General features: G+C 38.4%; 3 protein-coding genes across 4 annotated transcripts in view; 1 reads left to right on the top strand and 2 right to left on the bottom strand.

Moving 5' to 3' along the window:
• Positions 1 to 445: 445 nt before the first annotated feature.
• Positions 446 to 14,851, bottom strand: ints3 (integrator complex subunit 3). 2 transcript variants are annotated; one of them, XM_030146870.1, is made up of 29 exons: positions 14,533 to 14,851; positions 12,970 to 13,053; positions 12,785 to 12,868; positions 12,576 to 12,689; positions 12,181 to 12,265; positions 11,628 to 11,694; positions 11,058 to 11,199; positions 10,844 to 10,973; positions 10,007 to 10,104; positions 9,419 to 9,610; positions 8,980 to 9,067; positions 8,213 to 8,292; positions 7,204 to 7,295; positions 7,008 to 7,114; positions 6,773 to 6,892; positions 6,552 to 6,684; positions 6,423 to 6,477; positions 6,035 to 6,138; positions 5,572 to 5,736; positions 5,327 to 5,480; positions 5,168 to 5,236; positions 4,989 to 5,064; positions 3,827 to 3,940; positions 2,904 to 2,952; positions 2,184 to 2,351; positions 1,992 to 2,092; positions 1,717 to 1,789; positions 1,483 to 1,639; positions 446 to 1,014 (listed from the first exon to the last, which is right to left on the bottom strand). In XM_030146870.1, the coding sequence occupies exons 1-29, from the start codon at positions 14,614 to 14,616 to the stop codon at positions 937 to 939; spliced, it is 3,063 nt and encodes a 1,020-aa protein (XP_030002730.1). In that variant the 5' UTR covers positions 14,617 to 14,851; the 3' UTR covers positions 446 to 936. The 2 variants fall into 2 exon arrangements, with proteins under 2 accessions (XP_030002730.1, XP_030002731.1); XM_030146871.1 differs by having other exon boundaries at positions 6,552 to 6,681; positions 14,533 to 14,616.
• A 1,591-nt stretch (positions 14,852 to 16,442) lies between these two features.
• On the top strand, positions 16,443 to 17,582 carry LOC115428122 (C2 calcium-dependent domain-containing protein 4C-like). Its single transcript, XM_030146967.1, has 2 exons — positions 16,443 to 16,998; positions 17,261 to 17,582. The coding sequence occupies exons 1-2, from the start codon at positions 16,633 to 16,635 to the stop codon at positions 17,459 to 17,461; spliced, it is 567 nt and encodes a 188-aa protein (XP_030002827.1). The 5' UTR covers positions 16,443 to 16,632; the 3' UTR covers positions 17,462 to 17,582.
• A 211-nt stretch (positions 17,583 to 17,793) lies between these two features.
• npr1a (natriuretic peptide receptor 1a) overlaps positions 17,794 to 27,904 on the bottom strand; it is a 37,609-nt gene continuing 27,498 nt past the window's right edge. Inside the window, exons 14-22 of the mRNA XM_030146869.1 lie at positions 27,432 to 27,594; positions 25,412 to 25,567; positions 20,881 to 21,049; positions 20,392 to 20,538; positions 20,008 to 20,131; positions 19,613 to 19,681; positions 19,328 to 19,502; positions 18,831 to 18,929; positions 17,794 to 18,202 (exon numbers count right to left, since the gene is read on the bottom strand). Coding sequence (XP_030002729.1) covers positions 18,045 to 18,202; positions 18,831 to 18,929; positions 19,328 to 19,502; positions 19,613 to 19,681; positions 20,008 to 20,131; positions 20,392 to 20,538; positions 20,881 to 21,049; positions 25,412 to 25,567; positions 27,432 to 27,594 — 1,260 coding nt within the window. The 3' untranslated portion in view covers positions 17,794 to 18,044. The remainder of the gene's footprint in view (positions 18,203 to 18,830; positions 18,930 to 19,327; positions 19,503 to 19,612; positions 19,682 to 20,007; positions 20,132 to 20,391; positions 20,539 to 20,880; positions 21,050 to 25,411; positions 25,568 to 27,431; positions 27,595 to 27,904) is intronic.

The following is a 27,904-nucleotide window of genomic DNA, read 5'->3' on the forward strand; positions in this document are numbered from 1 at the left end:
CCTCCTACATCTTCATGGAGGGTTTTTGGTGTTTGGCAAATAATGATGTGGTTCATCACCCTTACCAGCTGGTGTGGATCAGAACTGTCACATATTCCAAAAATACCATCTTCTAGCAGTATACACTTGTCTTTCTTCATCAAGGGCTTTTTAATACTATTAATCATAACATGTGACTACAGTAATGAAGACGTTCTATTAGGATTAAAAGAACTGCACTGGGTTGGTTTTAAAATCATACCTTTCAGTTTGTACATGTTAATCATCTGCTCACACTAAGGTGAGTCACGGCATTCCACAGGGTTCTGTGCTTGGTCCAATTCTGTTCACTATAAATGCTGCCATTTGGGAATAAAATGAAGAAAAAAAAAAACAGAGGGCAGCAAATAATATATTTCTCTGGTCTTCTTTGACTGAAAGATTAAAGAGAATCAAAACAGGCAAGCAGCGTAAACAAACCATCAGCTTTTATATGAAGAATTTTCACATGTTTACAACAGACAAGCTTTTACTGCAGCGGGGACACAAACAGGAAAGAGCTGCTAAAAACAGCAGGAAGTCAGGATCCTCCACAATAAGAGTCCAGAAAAAGGAAAAGAAAAAGCTGAAAAAAACCCTCAAACAACCGCATTCATCGTCATCATTTTTATCAAACATAACTTTCATGTTAAAATCAGTCTCCGTTTGGGTCCCAGAGTCCGTGGTTTCCTGTCTCAGTGCATCATGGGAGAACAGCCACATGGGAGCCACACAGTGACCTTTGACCTCTTCAACTACAGCTCGCTGCCAGTCAGCAGTTGCTTAGTCATTGTCTCCATGGAAACGAACACAGCGATTACGTCATGTCACAGTCTGTTCACCATGAGTTAAAAGTCTATGGCGTCACGAGACCCCGCCCCCGGCGATCAGCTGGTCTACAATCAGTCGTTCAGTCCTTCAGTCGCTGTCAGAGCCAACGGCAGATGAGCCTTTCCGTTTCCTCTTGGGAGCTTTGGGTTTGGAATCCTCCTCCTCCTGGAAAACACAAACAAAAATGTTAAGCATCAAAAACTCAAATAATTGTGTGTGAATGTTAAATAAGAGGGAGACTTAAGAAGTGAAAAGACGAAAGAACTGCAAATAACATTAACTAAAGAAGAAGTTATTCATTTAGTTACAACAGAAGGCTGGATGAAAAGATCAACAAGATGATGACATAAACAACGCAAGAAGATGAAAATAACGTAAAAGGACCAACCAGACGAAAATGATGCAACTCAAAAACAACACAGGAAGATGAAAATGAAGTAAAAAATAAAAGATGAAAATGACGCAACACACAACCAAAGTAAAATATGAGGGAAGATGAAAACAATGTTAAATCCTGAGATAAAATTATAATCATTGTAATAAAAAAAACAAATCGTCATAATTTTCTTAGCTTCATCTCCCGCTGTAATGCATTCATTTTTCAGTGTTGGACTTAGTTTACACCGTACGTACCGAGGCGCTGCTGGAGGCGCTCTCCTCCTCGTTGTTGGTGGGCGGAGCTACTCCCTTCCTGGATCGAGGCGATGACGCTGGTGCTTTACGTCGAGACTTTGGAGGCTTTGACTGTGAATCCTCGTACTCCTCCGCCAGAGCAAATAGGTCGCTGAACCTGTGGTAGAGGGAGAGGCACCATCAGAGAATAGTGTGTGAGTGTGTTCCACGTGTTGTGTTGTTTTGTTTTCGTACCTCATCTTGTGTGCTTCGTCACAGCTGGCCTGAACGTGTTGAAGAGCCTGAAGGATGGGGGTCTGAGTGAAGACTGAGGGAAATACAGACGAATATGTCATCAATAATAAGTAAACTGACTTCAAATCAAACACATATCATCTCTAAATATTACAACTTTTCTTCATATAATGCAGCTTTTTATTTTTGACATATTAGACATATATATCATGGTGACTTTTTTTGTGTACCGAGAGCTGTTCAGTGTTTATAAATGAGTGAGTTTATGTACTGACAGTTGTTCTTGGTGTTGCTCAGACTCAGCCTCAGGTTGTCTAAGTGCTCTAAGATCTGTTCCAGAGTCAGCTGTGCCAGTTTACTGCTCGAACTACGAAGACTGGAGACACACGGAGAGAGCAGACGCAAACATGAACACAAATAAAACTCCTGTACATGCTACACATCATCAGTGTGTTGTCGTGTCTTACCTCTGTCTTTTGCGTGGCTGGTTGTTGTTTTTGATCAGCTGGGCTTTGATGTGCTCTCCCAGGGTGTCGTCGTACTTGGAAGCCCAGTGTCTCAGGATGCTGGTGGTGAACTGGTCCTCAGGGTGACACGGGCGACTCAGGACCATCTTTACCATCTCCTCGCTGGGCCTGACACACACACACAGCAGCCTCAGTGATGATAGAGTTAAACAACAATGGTTTAAGGAGCTCTACAGTGACCACAGATGGATCTGTGTTTCTACTGTAGTGATGGGAGACGAGGACTTCAACCCATTCTCCAAGATCTGACAAACTATGATAAAAAAGGCTTTCTATTTATTGACTGAGATGTTATGAGTCATTACAGACTGTAATGAAGTGTCACAGAGACAACTTAATGCTTTGTGATTTCTTGGTGCAAAGACACTCATCTAGAATAGAAATCTATTTGGGTACAAAAAAGTAAATAAAAATATAAAACTGTCAGACATATAGGTGTTCCTATGTTCTGTAAAACTATAACAGTTGATAAACCTGTTGCCTTCACCTAACACGACAGCATAGTACAAAAAAAAAACAAACAAAACAGACTTTTGCCAAAGTTTTTGGTTAGATAAAAACTAAACAGATCCACTTCTGGTCACCAACGTTCTGAAAACTGTTTCAGCTCCATATCATCATGTATGTTGTGTGTGTGATGTGTTACAGTGAGTGTCGTACTTCTCTCTTCGCAGCTGCAGCAGCAAACATGACAACGCCTCAGGATGTTCTGTGACAACAAAATATCACAGTAAAACATACAAAGAAAACAATAGGTCAAGAGCATTCGGAGCAGTGAGCCTCTACTCCTAGAGATAAAACATAAAGAACTACTTATCTATTCATTTATTGTAACTTCACATCCGTTTCCTCACCTTGGCATAAATAAACTAGTATTTATCACCCATTGTTCTTTGTTGTTTCACATACATGAAGATGTACTAAAAGTGGTTGTTTGAGATAAAATTCTACCAAGACAGAGGAAAATATCTGTCGTAGTGCAGGTGAGACCTTCGATAACAAACTTTCACAAACTTAGGGTTGTTTTTAATCACATTGCCGGATATGCTGGATTTTGCTTATTTTCCTATGTTTTAATCCACAGCTCTATATATGACACTGCTTTTTTTCAAACCAATACTGAATAACTAAAAGCTATATTCAGATCAACATGTTGACATTTCTACATTGATTTTAAACAATCCACTTAAAAATCATCTCATTTTCAGGGACCTCTACAAAATTCTTGTGCAATAACTGAGGATCCCTGATCCTTTTCAAGGTGTTTTGTAACATTTTTCAGAACTAGAGTCACATCCAACATGAGTCAATTTTACCCTGTAAAAAAATATTCTTATGTTGCTGAGACAAACTTTGTTTCACACAGTTCTCCGCATTTTTCAGTTTGTTATGAGAGGTGAGAAATTTAACCTTACACCGATGGTTCAGTGTGTAGTTGGTAAATGTAGATATCACAATAGTTAATGATTTATTTCGGCAAGTCTTGATCATTAGGTTTTAATTAGGAGCTGTAAAAGTTCTAACACGTACAGATAATGTTCTGCGTCACTGTATGACTGACCAAGGAGCTTATGGAGCCTCACCTTTGTATTTGAGATGCTGCAGGATGGGGATGATGGTCTCCAAAGGAATACTGTGAGCTAGAAACAGCTGCCAGGTGCTGTACTGTTCAAAGGTCTCCCAGTCAAGGGACTGAACTGAAATCAGGAAACAGAGATTTCAAACAGACTGACACCGTCAACAAGTTCAGTACTCAGTACGTTTACTGCAGGACATTGTATTCAGTACTGATGCATTCTTGTCAATAGTTCTAGTTTTAACTAAATTTCAGTGAGAATATTGTACTTTACTTAACTATATTATAACACATTCATTTTCAAGACAGGATAGCTGCAAACATTACTGATTAGTCAAGAATACATGGCAAGTATCACAAAAGAACACATTTAGGACTAAAAAACCACCAACAAATCAACTCTATGTATCTACAGACTTTATCACTCATTGAATAATGTCTAAAGCTCATTGTTTCAACACATCTGTATTATGGAATCATAAACTTTTCTACTTCAAACTAAAAGTTATAGGTTTTATAATCTTCACATGCTTCATCAGCTGATACTTTACACTAAAGCTCTGTTTTTTGTCAGAAAACAGCCACAGTAAAACCACAAATCACCTGTGTTTTCTGTACAGTTTGTTTAATCAATAGCATGGCACAACGGCACACACATCACATGGCACCTTATACCTTCATGAGCCACAAAATCAAATATTATGGTCAAAGAGTCTGTAGTTTTCTTCACTATGGCAGACTGGCAGAGTGACTCACTACTCCCTCTAGTGGTCATATAAATCCCCCAGCCCATTGCTGCATCTTTGGCAGAGCTTCAGAGGTCTTTATTCTAAACACACTTAAGGATCATTTTGGGTCATCTTTTAATATTTCCCATTAGAAATACTACATATGACCTCTATAACAAATAATTCAACTGATTAATCAAGGACATGATCTGTAAATGAATGTCAGATTTATATTTTAAATCATCTGACCTGTGAGATGACATGATGCACTAAAAAAAAAAAAAAAAAAAAAAAAAAAAAAAAAAAAAAAAAAAAAAATTATATATATATATATATATATATATATATATATATATATATATATATATATATATACATATACATATACATATATATATTAGAAGCTAGAACATCTACTGTGTGTGTATGTTCATGTCTCACTGAGGATGTTGAGGACTGAATCCTTCCTGAACATCACCAGATTCCCCATCATCACATGACACATCAGCTCCTGTAACTGTAGACACAGACAGAGGTATGATCCATCAGCTGTTAAATGCCTGTTTAGTTCAGTTCAGTTTGTCAGTAGATGCCGGTTTAGTTAAGTTTAGATGTGTTACCTGTGTGGAGTCGATGACAGCTACAATCATGTTGAGGAGTTCACCACTCCGTAACGTCTCATCTGGAAACTGAAATGGATTAAAGACGAGTCAGCTGACCTGACAATGACATTGGCACAGGTGTGTACATGTATTTTACCTGTGTGTCTGTGAGTTTACCTCTGAGTAGATGGAGGGGGTGAGGTAGCAGAGCAGCCGGACGTCGTCCTCCTGACACGCCTTCATGTCCATCATGAGACACGTGTGCAGGTCACCGAGCGCCGTCGCCTGAGCGAACGACTCATACAGACTCATTTTACCATTGGCTGCTTTACTGTAAGTACGGACAGAGATAACATATGACGTCACCTGCGCGGTCTCTGTGAGGTGTTAGGTATTTGTTAGTCGTCGTTTGAGTGTATTACCTGGCTTTCAGATAGTACAACAGGTGGTATCCGATCTTGGGCTGTTTCTGGTAAAGTTCGGCCAACATGTCCAGGAGAACAGAGAAGCCGCTGTTGTCCTCCTGCATAGTGACCAGGTTTCTGAAGACCAGACAGACCGGTTTACAAACGGACTCCTCCAGAGACCTGATGTGAAACAACACAGACGGGGAAAATGTCAGAAAGGTGTCTTTTACTTTGTTTTCAACTTGTTGCATTATCTTGATTGATGCATCAAACACATTGTTGATGGATATCACAGTTTCATTCAGATATGAATGATTCACACTGTATCAGTAACTGAATGACTGAATGAGGTGTTAACGTCTAACCAGTTTATGAGACCTGTCAAAATCTGATTTAAGATGAAAGACTTCAGACTTTTGATGGAGCTATAAAAACCCTTCTAACCACGTCTAACAGACTGCCAAGTGAAAAATCTTACTCTTCAGTGATCTCTTCTGGCAGGACGTCTCCTCTGAAATGATCTTTGAACAGTTCCGACAAACAGGAAGCCAAAGCTGACATTTGCTCCGAGTCAAAGTCCTCCTGGAACCAAACAGAACAAACCCGAACACATCAGAGTTCCACAGTGTTTTAGAAGTCTTGACATTGATCTTGTAAAGTCAGTAAAGGTCTGTTCATACCAAAAACTGTAAATTTATCACAATGTCCCTCCATGGAAGATTTTACAAACTTTATGGTATGGAATAGTTATCATTCCTAGAGTTTACGGCCTGAGGAGGCCTTTAGTTTTCAATGGGTTTAATTAGTTCAGAGTATTGAGCCTCATTTCCAGATTCAGATTTTAGCGTGTACTTTTTCAAACTCACCTCCAGGATCAGGTCTACGATCTCCTGCATCACCTCACACTGAGTCTCTGTGTCACTGAGAAACACAAACACCGTGTGAATATCGCATCAGCGCTGACCTCTGACCTCCACAACTGAGGAAACACTCACCTGGTCTTCTGAACCTGCAGCACTTTCTCCTTCATCGTGTCATCCAATTGGTCCAGCCAGGGAGTGATGTCAGCAGGCTCCTCCATCACAGCCTCTTTGATTGGATGGAACCTGAACTCCCGCTTCTTTCCTGCTTAGGGATTGGTCAACATTCATTTTAAGTTTACACTGAACAAACATTTACTCTGGTTTAAGGCTGATTAACTTGGTTTAATGTTCACCTTTGTTGCTGACCTCCTCCTCATCATCACTGAAGGCTGCCTCTGTGTTGTCATAGCAACCCTCCTCCTTGTCCAACAAGTGGTTGTCCATCCCCATGGAAACTGCCTCCTCCATTTTGACTACACACAAAGACACATTACTTCATCTGAGTAACGGGATATTTTCAATCTAATATTTATTGTTGTTGTACGTGTTGGAGGATAAAAAGTGGTTGTACAATTCTGGCTGCTTTACCTTCAGTTGGAGGTGAAGGCGAGCTGCAGAACTCTGGAAATCTCTCTCGGAGCATGGAACGAAGCTCCCGGTCCAACTTTGGATTATCAAACAGCGGAGCGAGGTGACTGAGAACGCACAGAAAGGTCAAAGGTCAGATGTTCATATGGCTCTGGTGTGTGCATTATTGTGTTTTAGTAAATTAGTATCATCTTACGCCAGCACTCTCTTCTCCATGATGAAGTTGAGCGAGTTGAAGACGCCCTGTCGGACCTGAGACTCCAGTGGAGGAAAGAAATGAGGGATGATCTGAGGACACAGAAAAACATTAGATTAGACACGGAAACTGGATTAAGGTGGTGCAAAGGGATTACAAACAGTTCAAACCAGATTAAAGTGATAGAAACTGGATTAGAAACTTGATTACATCAGATTAAAGTGGTTTAAACCGAATCATAAATTAGGTTAAACTGGATTATACACACACTGAAACCTGACTGAAGTAGTTTATAAACTGGTTCCAACCAGATTAAAGGTCACTCAAGGTCAAAGGTCATGGCACCAAATGAGAGCCCATATGTGACTTCCTGTCTATTGCCAATAGTAATTATATAAATATCTTCAACTGTTTTCAAGTTATAGCACTTTGAATTTTTGACATTTAAAAAAATCCCAATTTGTTTATAGTGGTGAAAAATTTCAAATTCAATATTTCTCAATTCTTTGAGCAAACTCGGTAGACTTTGCCCCAAGGAACCTCTGCTATGAATTTCAGTTGATTCTGGCTGACCATTGTGGAGAAGAAGTTTCTTGAAAAATTGTTGACGGACTGACGGATGACAACTGATACCAGTAGTTCATCACATTAAAAATGGTTTGCTCCGTCTTTAAAACTGTTTTAAAACAGATTTAAATGGTTTTTAGTGGAACATAAACTGGTTTAAACCTGATTAAAATGGCATAAATCTTATTACAAACTCATTGAACCCAGATTACAGCAGTTTAAACTGGACATAAGTGGTCTAAACTGCAAGAGTAAACTGGATTATAAACTTGTTGAAACACTGGAAAATGTCTGTCCATTGACTTAAAAATTGTCTACAAATGAGTGAGTCTTGTAAAAGTTCTGAATGTAAGGAAATAAATGTATTTTGATTGGGTTGGTTATCAGTTTGATGTCTTTTGAAGTCACTGATCAGAGGGAGGGAATTGGAGAAGACTGTTACCCTGCACATGAAGTCCAGCAGAGTGGCGGTGATTGCAGGATGAGGCTTCATGGAGTGATGCATCACCAGGATGGCCGGCTCTTAAAAAACACACAACCAGGTCAAAGTTAATCTCACATGTAGATCTCATATTGACTCATGTGATACCAAACTAAGACAGAACACTGTGTTTCATGTATAGAAGTTATGACACGATGTGCAGTAGAAAGTGTACGACTATGTCAGTCATTTTATTTGTCCTGGATAATGTTGTCTGTAGAAACACGTCTGCTTCCTCTGTGACCGTTTTAGACTCCGTTCAAGCCTTAAGCAGGTTCTTCATTCCTTACAATTACTTCACATCAGTACTTTTCGTAGGAAAAGTTTGGAAGGGCTCCTTCAACAGCAGCATGTGACAGGTGTTGGATTACTTATTCACACTGCTTCAAACGGAAACATATCGACCTGTATCACCTCGTTATTAAAAACATCACTGTAGTTAATTTGGATGTACCTGATGTTCCTCAAACAAACACTAAATTTAGAAATTCTGTAATTTGTGTCTTTACAACATACATAAAAACTTAATAGATTCAGACCTATGTTTTATGTTGTTCGCTCTTTCTACCATTTTTTTGTATTCACCGTTCTATTTGAATTTCAACGCCACAAAAAGTGAGGTCACGTCCTTGGAACTTCCACGTTTAAATTAAGGTGAATGGTTTTCTTTGATTTCAGATCCCAGTTCCACATCTACCTGTGCGTGTTGATGTGTGTTTGGGCCTTACCTATGTTCATGATGCTGTCTTTCTCAGGATTGAAGAAAAGCCAGTCATAGAACAGAGCCAGTTTGGCATTAGAGGCGGCGACATTCGACTGTGGACACAAAGGCATCTGATTGGTTAATTTTAATACAAATACAACCCAGGGATTTAAACTCTAATGTAAAAAGGGTGACAAATAATACCTATCCTTGTAAAGAAAATGTCTTACAATATCAGTATTAATGCTCACTAAAAATTTAATTACTCATCTTTTCCAAAGCTTTTGACAATGTTTATTTCATGACTTTTCCAGGCCAGGAAAATGCGGTTTTGAAAGACCTTTTAGCTTATTACTGACTGTGGATCATAAAACACCATCTGCAGTTTTATTCACCATTTCCTTTTAGTGTGTCTGGAGTTTTGATGTACATTTTTTAAACAGATCCCATGTCCCACCCCTTACCGTGCAGGTGGTGAGCAGCCAGCCAATGATGGCCCATCGTGGCAGGATGTCCGAGCTCAGCACCTCATTGGACGGATGGACCACGCCACAGATATAGCGAATCAGATCACAGCGTAGAGACTGGCTCTCAGCCGTTGACAGGTACTGTCTCTGAAACCAGTCCTGGTACCGTTTCTGCTGCCCAAAACGCACCTGCACAGGGGTCAGGAAAAAAAAGTCAGGTGGTACCAGAGGAGGCTATAGGTATAAATACTTGAACAGTCATGTGTTTGAATCCAGTGGCAAGAGCGGATCAGTATCTGAGCAAACAGATGGTTTTAAAACAATCAACCACCCGACACCATCTGAAACCAACTACATGATGCTTTAATGAGACAGTTTCAGTGTTTCCAAGGGTTTCCACCCATATCAAACACTTGAATGTGATATTTTTCAAGACCTTTGAGATAATTTTCAACCAAATTTAAGCTTCAACATATCAGCTTTATCTTATTTAAACATTGCAGGAACTTTTCAAAGTCAGTAGTTTATCTGGTCTTTTGGAAAGGGAGGTGGTTTTATTGTACTGAAGACTCAATGGTGACTTACCCTGGAGGTCATGAACAGCAGCTTGGTCTCCATGTCTGGAGTCAGTCGACACGCTAGAAACTTCCTGGAGGTTCGAGCTGTGAGCAGCTGCAACACACCTGGAACATGTCATCAACAGATCATCAGCTCATTATTAATAGTGAACTGAAGACTGAGGATTGTTTATAAGACAGTAAGTTATCTACCTTTAAAATTAATGAACAACACCCTTATGCTGCAACAAAGAATTCAGATTCACTATCAAGGCAGTAGTTTATTTTTATTTTTCAAATTTTGTTTTATTGAGGTTTTTCAGACACAAGTACATTTGAAACAAGGTACAAGATAGTAGTTTATTAATCTGTCATTTATTTTCTCAGTTAATCAAATAATTGTCTGACAAGCTGGATGTGTTCATGTTAGACAACATCAATAATTACTACATTTCTGTCAAGGTTATAGTACCTTTAATCCAATTTCATCACATATATGACTTTGTTAAGCGCTACTGAGTCAGAAAGAGGTTGAAAGGAGGTGATAACAGAGATCTAGAAATATATAAGGCTCTGAAAGGGATATTTTAGGTTTTTGTTCTGATTTACATTTGCATGCCAACACATTTTCAACTATAAAACATGGATTTTGTGTCTAGTGTCACTAGGACTGAGGTTCTTCCTCACAATTAATTCACATAATTCAATCTACAAATGAAAAAAAAACATAGTTTACCAGTGGGGATTGTAGGTAGTATAGTTTAAGGGTGGAATTGAGTTTTTACACAAACTGATGACTGAAGATTGCGAGTATTGCAGTTTACTGGGGAACCAAGGACTGAGGACTGTGGGTAGTGTAGCTTACCAGTGAACTGAGGACTAAGGACTTGAGGGTTGTGCAGCAGATCTCTCCACAGCAGCTCCATCTCTGGGATCCGGGCCACGTTCTGCAGCAGCCGGACCAGGTCTCTACCAATGATCAGACATTCCATGAACTGTGGGAACGAAAGACACAGGGTTACTACGGTAACCACTGGGAGGTCACATGTCGTGATGAGCAACTCAACAGGCAGACTCACCTTCTCCCTCAGCATGCTGATACAGAAGTCCACTTCCTTTTGTCTGAGAGGCAGCAGGTTTGGGACACCATGATCCACTATCAGACGGAGGTAGGTGTAGACCGACATCGCAATCAGCATCCCACTCTTCAACACCCACTCCCTAAAATAAAAACAGAATACTGAACATCCAACTTCAACAACGGAATGACAACAATACATATTAACTTTCAAAATTTAAATATCAGCAACAGAATTTGTAATGTGCTTTATTTCAATTGTTTTTGTCTTGTTACATTGTTTTAATTTTGTTCCATCATTTATGCTGCTTTTGTTTTGCTGTTTTACTATATTTTTCATACTTTCCACATCTTTTATTTAATTGTTTTTGACTTGTTAACTCAGGAATTGACTGTAAAGATGCTACATATTTAAGACCCAAGTTCAGATAATAAATAGAATAATGACTTTTCCTCAAAACAAAGCACAGTCAAATGTCAGCTTGTGACTAATATTTCTAAAAACATAGTACAGTCATTATTTTGGAGTCTCTGGGTGTTTGTTGTATGTTTTGTTTCCATAGTAACATACTTCTGCTCCAGTAAAATGTCCAGGACACTCTCAGCCAACCAGAGGTTCTTAGTGGAGATATCTCCACCTGCAAAAAAAAAAAAAAAAAAAAAAAACCACAACATGAGTCACATGACCACAGAGTGTTTAAGGTTAATGTGTGTTTGACTGAGCTGAAGCAACAAACCACACAAAGACAAACAGTATGATTACATAGGACAATGTGAGAAACATTACCACTGCTGAGATGCAGACGAAGCTTCTACTGAGTATGTGTGTCTATGTGTGTATGTATACATAAATGTGGGGAAAATAATGGAAAGCAGCCAGCACCTGCACCCTCCGAGAACCTAAGAAAAATCTTAAAGGAAGTTCTAGAATAATGAAGAATGAACTGGTCTTGTTAATTTTGATATATTATAAAAATGAGCAAAAACAAGCACTAAATTAACAACATAATCAACAAAATAAATCTTATCTGCTTGAACTGATGCATTTACTACAAAGTCAAAATTATGTCCATTGTTTCAATATGTAGGACAAACCATTGAAATGTTGTTGTCAACAAACTGACCTGCGACCTGTTTCAGCAGCGTCATGACGACTCCATCAGCTCCAATCACTCCACTCTTCACCAATTCTCTGACCAACCACACCAGCTGAAATACACACAAATGCTCATTTACAGAGACACTTGGCATGACACTGAGGGTCATGTTTCAGTAACAGTCTGCTACAAACAAGAGTATAACGTCCAAAAAAAACAAACACCAAAAAAACCCAACCAGCCACAGATCAGTCTGATGTTTGGTTGGTGTGTAATGTTCTAAAGGGCATAATTTAATGCTCATACAGCAGTTAGAGGATGACTTTTTTATTATGTCGTTGGCTGTGTGACTTGCCACCTGTATGATTTTTTAACTATGTTCTGTATGCTATGTCATTTTTTGTACCTATTTGACTCGTTACCTGCGTTCTGGGAACGTCCTGCAGTTTGAGGAACTTCTCCATCAGGATCTGGTTGATCTTGACCAGGACCACATTCATCCCATCTCTGTTGACCAACGTCAGGTCTCTGTAACACTGAGCAATCAAACACACAGACTTATGTCACAGTGATGTCAGAGCCATCAATGATACCAGTAATGATAAAATAGATTGGTTCAGTTTGGACTCACCCTCTGGGCCTGAGACGGTTCTGTAAGGACCAGAGTGAAGAGACCCAGACACACCTCCTCATGCTGCTGCTGGCCTTTACACACCTGCACAGTAACACACTGAGCATTAACTCCTGGAGGCTGAAAGACCTGCTCTGTGATTGGCTGCCAGTACATAGGAGCAATTATTGATGTGCGTTTCTTACATTAGCTGTTAGTGCATCGTTAGCCTCTCTCTCTGACAGTCCATTGGTCAACGACTGGACGATCCCAACACAGCGCTCCAACCGCTGCAAAGACAGACACACACACACACATTAAACGATCTTTAACATGATCACAGATCAGTGATAATTTAACACCAGAGTCCAGGGTTATTCACAAACAGTCAGTCCAAAGTGAGGTCAAATAAATTTACTACTGTAGCTTAATTTGATTCAGGAAAAGTCACGTGACCCAGACGTACATTTTGCCAGTCAAATCAGATTTGGCTGTTCTGATCAATACAAAGCTAATACTACTTGTATCTCTTTTTCTTTCTTTTCTCCGTTTTTTGACAGTCAACTTTTCTAAACTATCATTATTTCAACTACCTATAAAAATCCACTATCAGTCAACCTGTAAAATATGACTTAGTTAGTCTTGGGTATCATATGAGAATCTCAAACAAATCTACTCATCGTTGTTGCAAACACAAGCCCATATTTTCTTAACTGTGCATACACTCCAACTTATGTTTCATGTTTTCAACTGGAGTAGAGAAGTTGACCAGCACCATCATCATCAGTCACCATTTCTTCAGCAGTAAGATACCACGTTACTTTGTATTAACCCATTAGTGTAGACAGACATTAAAGATGAACAACAATAATGTGAAATAAGCTCTAAATACTGATAAGACTAATGATAAAAACAAACCATAATGCAAGGCTCCATGTAAAACACGGAAATTGCATTAGTACTTGTCCATCTAAAATGACTAATAATTTCATAGGAAGGTTTGGGCAGTGTTCGTATTCATGATACAATTTGTACAATTCCTCTAAAGCAGATCACATGAAAATGAAGACAGATCACCATCTAAAATTATAAGATCACACAGACCTACTGGCTTTTACCAGAGCAAAGGTTTACTGATAGCATTAGTGTTTAGAACGTCCTCTTAACACTGATTAATCAGCATGTCTCTATCATATATTTGTGCAGTAACCAGTAATCATCATTTTGTACATTCATAATAATTGATGAAATGTGTTTTTTGCAAAACCTTATCCAGATATAGATGCAGTAAATATGTTCAAGATCAAACGAACTATAACTCGCTTAATGACAGAAAAAAAAACTGTAAGACAACATCTCACTGACATGTGGAAGACAGCCACGACGCATGCGCATCTGTCACTTTTCGATCAGTCTCATATGTTTACGTAGAGTTAGCATGCTAGGCTAAGTGTCCGTCAGGTGTGAGTTTACTCTTGTTCTGTGAGGTCTACGGGAGCACGAGCACTGTGAACACACCTCACCCTGTCTCACGGTGGGGTTAACACCTGTATCACCATGGTAACACACAGCACGACACGGGACGGCTAAGCTAACGGGGCTAGTTAGCTGCTAACTTAGCTGAAGTATGTCTTTGTATCCACAAGCAGTTAGCCTGTTAGCTGTCTTTAACCCGGGTTAGAATGGGTTAACCCAAGTTACAACGACTCTACAGCAGCTCACAGCGTCTGTTTAGCGTGGGTAAGAGCGGTTATCCCGGCTCAGCTCACCTCTTCCAGCTCATCTTTGGCGTCCAGCGGGGTCGACACCACCAGCCGGCCCTGCGGCTTCGCCTTGGCCGGTGCGGGCTCCATCTGCTCCCGCCTCCCGCTGCTCGGCTCTCCGGGCCTCGCGGTGCTCTGAAAGAAACACCTCTCCTGATTCTCCTTTTACAGGGTACTCAGGGGCTTGGTGTAAGGGTTCCGGGCCGTGCCGGAGCCTTGGGAGCTCTCTGACCGGGGGTTTTGACTCTTCTCAGGGGCTTGGTTTGACTCAGTCCCGCTTAGTGAGACGGACCGTCCGCATACACACAGCGGACATCCGCACAGCCTCACACAGCTGAGGGCGGGGCTACGGGACCAGACGACTAATCATGTCCACTAAAACTATGAGTGACAGGGATTTGGACCAATAGAAGCACAGAAATCTGAGCAAACTATGGCCAATCAGAAGCCGAGCTAAAGTACAGACCAGACTTTACACATAAACAAATAAAAGTACAGTATAGACTAGACTTTATTTACAAATACGCAAACAAGTGTATAATGAAAGTACAGACCACATCAGTGAAGATGTGGATTTACATATGAACAAACAAGTGAATAAATAAATGTTCAAAGATAATGAACAAAAACATGGGACAGACCACATGCATTGAGTATGTGAAAAAGTAAGAAATAAAGAAATATACGAAAATAATATGATATCTACACATAAACAAATAGAAAAGTAGATGTAAAACAAATCAAAAGTTGTAAAACAATGGGACTGCTCTTTTTTCTTTGTGATTTAAGGTTATGAAAAGTCTCAGCAATGTCAATATTGGATTGCAAAACAAACTTTATTTATAATTCTTGATGTTTAAAGTAGCAGAAGGGAAAAAAATACAGTGTGCAGTCTAATATGAGGAGACAAAATCTTTTGATCAGTGATACATTGTTGATATTTTTGAAATTTTAATGTCTGATCAGAATGAAACATGAACACATCCAGAAAGAGTTTTATTTAAGTCAGTCAGACATTACTGGTATATGTGAACACTGGGAACATGTCCCACATGTCGTTTGTTGGGTCAGTCAGCCTTAACACACTTACTTTTCTATTTTTTCAACTGAGCACTGAGGCCCATGAGATCTTGTAGAAGAACTGATAGGTCAAAAGAGGATCATAGGTGGTGGTTTTTATGGATCAGCCATTATCTGGAGCGTAACCTGCACTGGATCAGGTTGGATTTATAGATAAGTTACCATGAAGGTTGAAGACATTAACCAGCTTCACTGCATTAAAAATCCTGAGCTAAGCCAAAAGGTCATGATGACTTAACCCACTTTCATAATACTGGCCCCATCTCGGGGGAGGGGGCAAGAGGTAAACAGCAATAAGGCTGTGATTACATCCAGGTGTTGTGGCTCATTTAAACCCACTGAGGTCAATCGAATGATCAGGGGTCAAGAGTGAGAGTTCAGGTAAGAGCTGCTTTTTGTTACTGTCTCATACTGAATGCATATATTTTCTACACTCACTTTCATATGTTAGAAAGACAGAACTTGACTGTTTCCACATTGAATGAAAATTAATATTACTAATATTGGTTAAAAATAGGATTCTTCACTTTTTTAGTTCAGCTACAGCGCAGCAGGCAGCTAAAATTAGCCTGTGGGCTCACTGCAGATTGACAGTTCAGGCAGACTAAAGGAAACCTGGGGGAAAAAAGTTTTGAAAACTTGATGCATGTGTCTTTTGAGAAAACATTTATGGTGCGTTGGTGTATTAATAAAAAAATGTAGTGAATCTGATTGGTGTCACATGTATTAGACATGCTTTACAAAAAAAAAAAAAAAAAAAAAAGAAATATGTATATAATAAGTCTTGGTGGGATTTTTAGTAATTCCATGTGTATTGATCAAATCAGGTCTCTTATCTGGTCTGGGTCAGGTTCAACATCCAAAGAATCCTCAAAATCATCTATTCCACACATTTCAGTCTGGAAATACTCTGATCAGCACTGTGTGGAAACAACCTAAATCAGTTTGTTGAGCAGTTTGTCCTCTTCATTGTTTCCTCAGCTCTTCTTCTTCATCGTGTCTCCAGTGTGTGTTCAACTCTTCATCATGTCTTCTCTTAAATCGGGATCTGGTCTGCGTTCTCTGGTTCTGACCCCTGAGCGGATCCCAAGCTTTCTTATCCCATCACTCCACATCCGAAGTCCAGTGGACCGGCTCAGACTCCTGTCTGACTCTGATCACAGCTCCTCAGCTGATGGGAGTCCTGAGAAACAGGTACGTGACCAGGAGGACATGGATACAGATGTGACGACACGAGCAGCCATGTCATTGCCCCATGTGAAGAAGGCCACCACACCATACGGCTTCCGGGCTGTGCTGGCTGCCAGCCCATGTACAAACAGACGGGAATCCCTGTTCCACAAAAACAAACCACTGAAAGACCAGGGCTCAGACAACAGCTGCGACCTGCAGGTAAATTGACCAGGTGTCCTGCTTGATGAGGGACTGAACACTATATATATATATATATATATATATATATATATATATATATATATATATATATATATATAAAATTTTTATTTTTTTTTAATCCAATGAGTACTTATTTTCTGGAATACATGTTAAGTAAATATAAATAGATAAAATGCACTTCTGTTTTTCCATCAGTAACTGATCAGTTTGTCACACACAAATGGTCCATCCACATGTTTGTTGGATACGGTTTCTGTAGATGAAAAGCCAGGACCTGGACCTGCAGAGTAGCAGAGATGCTTCAGACCCCATGCCTCCTCCCAGTCCCAAACCCAGCAGGTCCCGAGAGTGTCTGCGACCTGTGAGGGCTCTGGGTCTGCAGGTGATGAAGGAGTTGAGGAAACCTGCAGCTGCTTTAAGAGCTCTGAGTCCAGCAGCCCGGAGGACTGAGGCCCACTAGAACACAGCTGTCAGATGGACTGAACCACCACCAACACAACTCTGATACTCGTATGTCTTTAATGGTAATAAAATGTCTGTGTTTTAAACTTCAAATAAATTATTTTAATTGAACTGAGAATCTGCTACTTCTTGCATCATCATTGTTTATATGAAGGAATGAATTGATCCTAAAATATGTTTGTCATTTCATGATGAAGTGACATGTGACACATTCGTGTTGGATGTATGAATGTTGCACAGAAATGTCACAGTGAAAATGTGTCATTAATTTTGTACAGATTTCTTACACTTTATAACTGGGATATCTTTAATCCATTGTCTTTCACTTGCTTGCCACTGGTTTTCACTTGCTAAGTTGTGGTGTAAAATATAAATTGGCCCTTTAATGACCTGTACATGAGTCTTATTCAGTATTGTTTGAACTGAGACCACATGTAAGTGGTGAGTGCTTAATAAGGACCCGAATGTTTGTTTATTTACAGGATTTATTTTACAAACAGTTTATTCATCTACATACGGAGGTCACACGAGCAACTGTCCAATCAGAACTGGAGGAACACCTGAACCCAGCCCTGTCTCAGTTATTTTTCTGTTTTACTGTGGTCGGTCTCTCCCAGCAGCCAGTAGGTCCTCATGCGACCTTTGCCCTTCACCTCGATCTCTCCTCTGAGCTGCAGCTCGAAGCCACTGAACTCCTGCAAGACGAGCCGAGTCGCCTCCGACACATGGATCTTCAGAGCTGCAAAGAGCACATGACGGAGATTATATATCAGATGTTCAGTTAAAATGAACATTTTGCATGTCCATAAGGAACACTTATGTCGACAAGAGACCTGCACAAGACTACAAAGCTCAGTACTAGACTAAACAGTATTCTACTATCTCCATGCTCAACTAATTGGTGCTTTACTGCTTTTACATTAAACGGTTCTTTGCTGTCTATATGCAGGGCTAAACAGTTCAGTACTGTCTTTACATTAAATGGTATTTATCTGTATGCTAAACTGGGTGGTACTTCATGACACTAAACCACACTGTGCAGTTTCCTGTGGTTGACTAGGTTTGATAATCATACATTACAATCTAGAAAACTCTTTTCATTTGTAGTTTTTCTTGAAGATAGATGACATCTTGTGTTTTCATGTGTCAACAGTATTTAATTCAGTTTTATACTTGAGTTTATACATCTATTTTTTGACCCATTACACAACTTTTACATAGGTTACACAGTGGGTACCCGACCCAGTGATAGGACTCCAATCTGCAAAGCAATTATCAAAAGACAAGCTTCAATTTCACAGATTTACAGTCCAACTGTTGTAAATCAAAACTGCATTAAAATGTTTATTTGATGTATATTAACCTACCCTCTCCATTGGACTCCATACGCGATGCTGTGTTGACAGTGTCTCCAAACAAACAGTACCTGGGCATCTTCAACCCCACCACACCTGCACACACTGGACCTGAAAAAACACAAAACAAGAAAGAGCAGTAGTGAATTTTGTGTTTCTGGTTTTTAGAGGTTGATGTTATTATAAGTTACATAAGTGTATAAATGTTCACCTCTTCAAGTCAGTATTTAGTAGATCAATCACAGCATCTTTTGACATTTGGACACTGCAGCTTTACTGCATTCTTCTTTGACTCAACTTCCCTTTTCAAAGTCCAGCCACTGATACTAAATCCATTTGTTGGCACTATAATCTCAAAACTCACACTAAAACTAAACTAAACTACTTATGCTTTTATAAAGCTAACTCAAACTAAACTGAAATAAAAGTGCTACTAACTGAAAGACTAAAATTAAAATGTTATCTGATCTTTATCAGTGAATAATGTAATAAAACCATGAATAACTTACCACTGTGAATACCGATACGGAGCCGGAGCTTCTGGTCTTCTCTGTGACGGATCCTGAAGGTCTTGACAGCCTCCAGCAGAGCCAGGGACATCCGAGCGATCTCCCGGCCATGGAACTTCCCATTACGGACCGGCAGCCCTGATACCACCATGTAGGCATCCCCAATGGTCTCCACCTTGGGGATTGGGTTAATACAGGTTTATGTAACAAAAATAGTGAATGTTTATCTGGAAACGCAGGGAAATGATTACAAATGACAGAAAAGTATAAATAAATAAGTCATACCTTATAAACATCAAAGTTGTCAATGATTGCGTCAAAGCAGGTGTAAAGATCATTCAACAACGTTACAACCTGAAAGATAAGGCTTTATTTAAACAAGAACGACAGTATTATGTGGGCAATAATTCCTCAATTACCTACATTATAATTCAAGTTGTCTAAGAGGAAACAAGAGTTTGACCCACTTCTGCTGTTGACTAATTTCACTGTGGTCAAAGATAAAGCACAGTTTCATTGTTTCACTCTGTGCACCTGTATAATGTCTTTTTTTCCACTAAAAAACAAACTATTTACATTAACACTACAGATACACTAGGACTATATCTGTAGTGGGTGGGCTCTGTTTAGTTCATTTAGATTCATGTGCGCTCTGCTGGGTCCTGTTTGGTTCTACATACCTGTAGTGGTGTACTCTCAGCTGATAGGGAGGTGAAGCCAACAATGTCACTGAAGTAGATGGTGACGGAGTCGAAGGCTTCAGCCTGAACTGTTTCACCTCTCTTCAACTGCTCTGCTACCGAACTGACAAAACACATTCACGGTATAGGATATTTACTGGTACAAGGTCTAGCACAATATATTATCTGTGCAGCATGCAGTAAAGAGTATTTACTGGGCTTTATGTGGTACCATAAATTTTACTTGTATTATTTGGTACAGCATATTTACTGTACTACACGCAGTATTAGTATATTATATATGCAGTATTTGGTAGAGTATATTTATTTGGCTGTATATGGTATAGTATATTTACTGAGATGTACATGGTACAGTATATTTACTGGGGCAATATCTGGTAGAGCAGTGCCTCTGCCTTTCGTTTCTCTTCGTTGTATGCCTGTGTTCTCTCTTCCACCAGCTCCTCCAGGTTGTTGGCATACTGTTCCATTCGAGACAGGAGATTATCCAGGATGTTTGAGCCATAACCTCTGAAAGACAAACATTAAACACAGAGACAGAAAAGAAAATGAGAATTACTGTTTAATATGTTCCAGAAGTTACCTTGCTGTGGAGAATTTCATTTTATTTTTTTTGCCAAAACTTAGCTAATAGAAAATTTTTTATAGCCTATGACTCATTAACAGTCTGTAATGGTTGTACATTTTGCTAAAAAAGACACAAAACATATTGCTAATACATCATATTTCAGTCTACATCTTTCAAATAATTTTCATTTTGTTGTATCTTTTACATCATTTCATCTTTTATACCTTTTTTCTGTTTTGTTACATCATGTTGTTTTTTCTGTCCACCTGTGTGTCAGTGTGTACCTGTGTTGTTTCCTCAGTAGTATCTTTACAGTGCTGAAATCCGGTCGGTCATTGGGTTCTTCGCTCCAGCAGCGCTGCATTAGGACGCCCAGCTCTTCACTGTGACTGTGGAAACAGAGTGACGGGCGGAGGGGAGGGACACCACCTTGAATCACCATCTGGATGATCTCTGAGAGAGGAACAGGTGAGAACAGGATGATTATGATAAAGGGGGTTACAAGTAATAATAATAATAATAATAATAATAATAATAATCTTTATTTATATAGCACTTATCATACATTAAGACTGTAGCACAAAGTGCTTTACATATCAGTTTAAAAATCAGTACCGCCCCCCACCCACACACCCACCCACTCATCCGCACACACACACACACACACACACACACACACACACACACACACACACACACACACACACACAAACACACATATGCAAACCCGCAAACCCACAAGCTCACACATACTTAAAAAGACTGGCTGAGCACGGGTAGACCAGAACAAAAATGTAAAAGTAAAAGAGGAGGCGCTGTCTCAGGGAGCCATCCGCACCAGGAGGCAGCCACCGACCCCGGCAACCAGGCGCCAGCGACACAGCGCCGCATCCCAACTAGTGGGAGAGGGCCAACTGGGACCCCACCCACCAGAAAGGAGCAGACCCCAGTGAAAGAAGGTGCCACAGCCACCAGAGTCCACAGCCGCCCCCCGGCATGGAGGGCTCCTCTGATGAAACACCGGAGAATAAGAATCATTAAAAAGATATAAAAGAATTGATTAAAAGAAGCTAAGTTTAAGACATATATGAAAATAATAAAAATATTAAACATTAAAATGATAAAACAGAAGCACTGGGTAAAAGAATCTTAAGATATATATATTAAATATAACTATAAAACCTTTGAGTGGATAAAACAGAGGCATTAGTTAAAAGCCAAATTAAAAACGTGGGTCTTCAGCCTGGTTTTAAAAATTTCTACATTCTCTGCGGCCCTGAGGTTCCCTGGCAGGCTGTTCCAAAGGCGAGGAGCATAATGCTGAAAAGCTGCCTCGCCATGGGTTTTTGTGTTAGCTTTTGGAACTGTTAAAAGGCCAGTGCCAGAGGACCTCAGGGTCCGCGAGGGTTCATAAGGTAAAAGCAAGTCTAAAAGATAAGAAGGCGCAAGACCATTAAGACATTTAAAGACTATTAAAAGGACCTTAAAATCAAGTATTCAGCTGTTCTTCAGTAAATATACTAGTATACACTGAAGATACTCCACCATGACTAAAAGTACTATATTACAAAACCTTCCTTATCTTAAAGGTATTCAAAATCTGAGCTGTCATCCAATAAAGGTATGTACAGAAACACGTCATTGTTCAGTTTATCACAAACTGCCTTCAGAGGTATGTGGTTTCTGCTGGACATGTAACTGTACCCAAAAAGAAATCTAAATATGGAGTGAAGTAAAAATGCCAATATTTACTCTGAGATGTAGTGGAGTGGAGGAATGAAGCAGCACAAAAAAGAGTACTGAGTAAAATCCATCAACTGTTTCATGAGGTGTAATGCACACAGTTTCCACCAGAGGGCGCATTTCATTTATTTGCTCAATCAAAACTAAAAAGACAACGCTCAGTGTTTTATGTAATCAAAACCTCATGAGGAAATAGGACAAGCATCTCTCACTTAAATATGTGCAGTATCAAAACACTTATAACTGTGAAATGAGAAAACATGACTGATACTACCTCAAAATGAGGAGATCTGATGCACAAAACCACAAAAATAATAAAATAATAACAAAAACAAAATGCCCAGAAACACATGTACAATGACACAAAATGGATGCACAAAAATATGATAAAAAAATATTTTTTTTAAAAAAGGCAGAAAATAAGCAGAGAGAGACATAAAATGATCAACAATGATACAGTGTGGTGAAAACATGAGCGAAAGGAGATATGGGTCAGTAAAATCAAGAAATGGTACAAACACAAAACAGTGTAAAAAGAAAAACAGACTACCACAACACAATATAAAAGAGAAACAAAATGGCCACAAAAACATCTAAAGTAATGACAGCAAGAATGCAGAAGAGAATAAGATAAAATAATTTAAAAAAAAAAAAAAAAAAAAAGGCAGCAAAACAAATAAAGGCACACACAAAATGGACACAAAATGACAAAAAAGGAGACAATATTATAACCAAAAAGAAATACAGGGCTGTAAAATCAACAACACACAACCACAAAATAACATGAAAAGAAAACAAGAACCTGGAAAGAAAAAAAGTCACCAAAAAGCAAGTAATAATCACAGAATTAAACCACAAAGATGTACAACAGAACAGCAAAACTAAAAAACCTAAAAACCCCAAGAAACAAAAAAACTAAAAACTAGAAACAAAAAACTAAAGACCACACTTGTGTGCTGCCTCTTGGCCAGGTCGTTATTGTGAATGAGAATCAGTTCTCAAATAACTAAACTAGTTAAATAAAGATTAAATAAATAAATCAACAAAACAACCAAAAAACATGCAAAAACAAACTAGAAGAAGCCTGAAAGTGATCAAAGAAAATCAGCTAAAAACAGAATTCCCAACCAAAAAGAGACAAATTTAGGTATTTGTGGCATTTCATTATTTAGTTGTTTGTTTTGAGTTTGTTAGTGGCACTTGCTGATGTGGTCTTGTTGCTGTTCTGATGATGGAAGAGTCAGTAAAGACGTTGTTATTGTGGCAAATTCATGATGTATTTTTGGGTCCAGGACATATGACAAATTTCTCTTCTGGGCTTTGAGCTGAAAAAAGTTTGAGAACTCCTGGTTTAGAAAAACAACTGAAGATGAAATCTGTATTTATTTTGTGTTTCTGGACCAAAGCCGAGAGAAAAACCAGCTGCTGACAGACTGATGTTTGTATTTACATTCTACACAGACAGATGAAGAGCACACACACAATCCACAGAACACATGTAAAATATTCATCTGTTCAACAGACTTTACATTCTTTTTGGGAGATTTAAACATTAACTCCAACTTTAAGTGCTTTATGTAATTTCTATTTTGTTATGTCTTCGACGTCATCTTTGTTTTGTTGCATCTTTTACATTGTTTTCGTTTTGTTACAACTTCTGTATTGCTTTTGTCGTGTTACGTCATTTTTGTTTTGTTACGTTGTTTAAGTTTTGTTACATCTTTTATTATTTTTTTGTTTTATTGTATCATTTCCATTTAATTATTTCTTATACACTGTATTTGTTTTATTTTTCTCTCAAGTTTTTCATATCACTTTAAATTTCCATTCATGATGTTTTTGTCTTGTTACACTGAATTTTTGTTACATCTTCTTTGTTACTTTTGTCTTTTTACGTCATTTTTGTTTTGTTACATTGTTTTAGTTTTGTTACATCTTTTATGTTATTTTTGTTTTATTGTAATATTTTCATCTTGTAATTTCTTTTACATTGTATTGTTGTGCCATTTTTCTCTCATGTCTTTTATATTACTTTCATTTTGTTGTGTCTTTCATGCTTTTTTTTCTTGTCATGTCTTTTTCTATTTTAATTTCTTTACATTGTTTTCTTATGTGTCCATCTTTTATATAATATTTGTCTTTATGTATTGTTCTTTCACATTGTTCTTCTGTTGTTACAACCTCTATGTTGTTTAAGTTTTGTTGTGTGGTTTTGGGTTTGTTGCGTCTTTTACATTATTTTTGTCTTTTCTTGTGTTTTAAACGGTTTTCTTTGGGTTGACATCAGTCTAGACAGTGAAAAGACACACAATGTTGCAAAATAAATTCCCCTAAAATACTTAAAAATGAAAGTGATGACCCTGTTGTAAGGATGTAGGGAGTAGAGAGTACAAGTATGTGTATAAATAAATACAGGGTGGGGAAGCAAAATTTACAATGAACATTTAGTTGTTTTTTCTCAGCAGGCACTACGTCAATTGTTTTGAAACCAAACATACATTGATGTCATAATCATACCTAACACTATTATCCATACCTCTTCAGAAACTTTTGCCCATATGAGTAATCAGGAAAGCAAACGTCAAAGAGTGTGTGATTTGCTGAATGCACTCGTCACACCAAAGGAGATTTCAAAAATAGTTGGAGTGTCCATAAAGACTGTTTATATTGTAAAGAAGAGAATGACTATGAGCAAAACTATTACGAGAAAGTCTGGAAGATACTATTAAAGAAGAATGGGAGAAGTTGTCAACCGAATATTTGAGGAACACTTGCGCAAGTTTCAGTAAGCGTGTGGAGGCAGTTATTGAGAAAGAAGGAGGACACATAGAATAAAAACATTTTCTATTATGTAAATTTTCTTGTGGCAAATAAATTCTCATGACTTTCAATAAACTAATTGGTCATACACTGTCTTTCAATCCCTGCCTCAAAATATTGTAAATTTTGCTTCCCCACCCTGCAAATAACATAAAATAAGTAAATAAATATGTGTACACAGGTAAATATATTTGGAAAGTGCACTGAAGAACAGTGATGCAGTATTTGTGCTTGACTCTGTGAGTGACAGACCTTTGGGAGTCAGACTTTGTGGTTCGAGGTGGAAGACTCCTCTCAGCAGAGCCAATTCCTGCAGGATTATTCCGAAGCTGTACACGTCTCCTTTCTGAGTCCCACAGAGTGGAGGACAGTCCGACCTCAGCAGCTCCGGAGCCATCCACAGCATTCCTAAACCACAAGAGGAGATGAGATGAGAGATAATAAACTAAAAGTCAGGAGAAGAATCTCACAGCTCCACATCAGCTGTCAACAGCAGTGACACTTAGACTGAGAACACTGAGAAAATGTCAACAGCAATCTTTAAACTGGTTAATTTAGTCACTTTTTACAACCATAACCGACTCTGAAGCGTTCTGAAAAATAGTTTGCACCAAGAAATGTTAATGAACAAAGGAGAGTACTTTCTGAATATTACAAAAACAATAACTCTGTTCTGTTTTGCTTTTGATAGTAGATAAGATCAGAGCTGAACAATTAATGGAAATATTATCAAAATCACAACAAGTGTAATGTCCAGACTGCTGGTACAATGTGCTCCCAAAACTCATTTTACTGTAAATGAATCATTGTGGTTCTACAGAGACGCCTACAAATCAGATTCTGCAGACCTGAAGGAACATGACCCCGAGCAAAACCCAAATCAGCATTTCCAAATCAGATGGCCTGATCAGCTAAACGCCTGCAATATGAGTAATAAGTGCCTCCAGTGAGCAAGTACAAGCAGCCACAAATTAATGTTCAATACGTCGATTTTTCTTATTATTATTCATTGCTTGTTCTACAGCTTTATGAAAATTTCCAAAAAATGACACAACAAATGTGTAAAAAAATTCATGAATAGTCCCATTATTGCAGAGTTTTATAATTAAATTATTACATACTCACACTGCTGCCATTTTCCTCTGTACTCTTAAGGCGTAAGGCTCATATGCTGTTATCAAGGAGTAATGTCAGACTGCTGCATATGTGATGCAAGTGTGTTTTGGTCACATATATATATAGTATATGTATATATTTGGTCATATACGAATAATATGCTTTTGTATTCATTCATACATGTGTACTATTCACACGTATTAGGTCTCATGTACATAGTATGTATGTGTATTACAGTAATAGTAATAGTAATACAGATTTAGTAGATGCATGTATACAGTTATACATGCATAGTAGGTGTGTGTTTGGTCATATTTGTGTAGTAGGCATGCATATTTGGTCAAGCATGGATTGTGTTGGGTAATACATACATTGTATTTCTGTGTGTATTTGGTCATATATGCAGAGTGGGGATGTGAATCACACATACTGTTTTTGTTCGGTCATACTTATGCAGAAGACAGTAACAGATGTATGAGCATAATATGGGTGTGTATTTGGTCATATGCGCATAACATTGGTTTGTACACAGTCATATGTGAATTTGGTTATATGAAGTTAGTGTCCATGTATTTTTGGTCAACTGTGTGTGATATGCATGTCCATTTCATTACACATGCTTTGTAACTGTGTGTATTTGGTCATGTGTGTAGGATGTGTGTATTTGGTCATATGTGTGTAGAATGTGTGTGTATTTGGTCATATGTGTGTAGAATTTGTATATATTTGGTCATGTGTGTAGGATGCATGTGTATTTGGTCATATGTGTAGAATGTGTGTGTATTTGGTTATATGTGTGTAGAATGTGTATATATTTGGTCATGTGTGTAGGATGCGTGTGTATTTGGTCATATGTGTAGAATGTGTGTGTATTTGGTCATATGTGTAGAATGTGTGTGTATTTGGTCATATGTGTAGAATGTGTGTGCATTTGGTCATATGTGTAGGATGTGTGTGTATTTGGTCATATGTGTGTACAATGTGCATATATTTAGTCACATGTATGTAGTATGTGTGTGCATACTACACCCTATGGGTTTTGTAACTGTGTGTATTTAGTCATACCTGTGTAGTATGCATGTGTATTTGGTCATATGTTTGTAGTATGTGTGTGTAATTGGTCGTGTGTGTAGTATGTGTGTGTATTTGGTCATACGTGCATAGTATGCGTGCGTATCCTCCTTGTTGCCTCCTGTTCCTCTCAGACTCTGAAGACCATAGTCAGTGATCTTCAGAACAAAGCGACTGTCCACCACACAGTTTGATGACTTCAGGTTGCCATGGGAAATGATGACACTGTTGTGGAGGAAGGCCATACCCTAAATAGATAAACAAAGAAACAAAAACAATTAATTACAAAACGACATAGTGTGAATCAATATCACTAAACAGAATGTGAATAAAACTTGAACACATGACATCATCTATAAAAATTATTTCTGTCAGTAATATCATGTATATTTTATTAGTAATGATGGTGAAAGCAATTCCAATGATCCCACACTACTTCAAACTGTCACCTATTTTTACACTTACAAATTAAATGACATATTGTTTAAAACCTTTGAAGAAAAAAAATTCTTTGTGCACAAAGGTCAGTAATGAAGTGAAAATACACTAAATATGTCA

Source organism: Sphaeramia orbicularis, chromosome 11, assembly GCF_902148855.1.
Source record: "Sphaeramia orbicularis chromosome 11, fSphaOr1.1, whole genome shotgun sequence".
NCBI lineage: Eukaryota > Metazoa > Chordata > Actinopteri > Kurtiformes > Apogonidae > Sphaeramia > Sphaeramia orbicularis.

Coding starts and splice junctions, on each gene's coding strand:
- LOC115428122 (XM_030146967.1), top strand. CDS start 16,633: ATGTCTTCTCTTAAATCGGGATCTGGTCTGCGTTCTCTGGTTCTGACC. Junction 16,999..17,260: donor ACAACAGCTGCGACCTGCAG/GTAAATTGACCA, acceptor CGGTTTCTGTAG/ATGAAAAGCCAGGACCTGGA.
- ints3 (XM_030146870.1), bottom strand. CDS start 14,616: ATGGAGCCCGCACCGGCCAAGGCGAAGCCGCAGGGCCGGCTGGTGGTG. Junction 12,266..12,575: donor AGGACGTTCCCAGAACGCAG/GTAACGAGTCAA, acceptor TGTGTATTTCAG/CTGGTGTGGTTGGTCAGAGA. Junction 7,115..7,203: donor ATGGAGAAGAGAGTGCTGGC/GTAAGATGATAC, acceptor GTGCGTTCTCAG/TCACCTCGCTCCGCTGTTTG.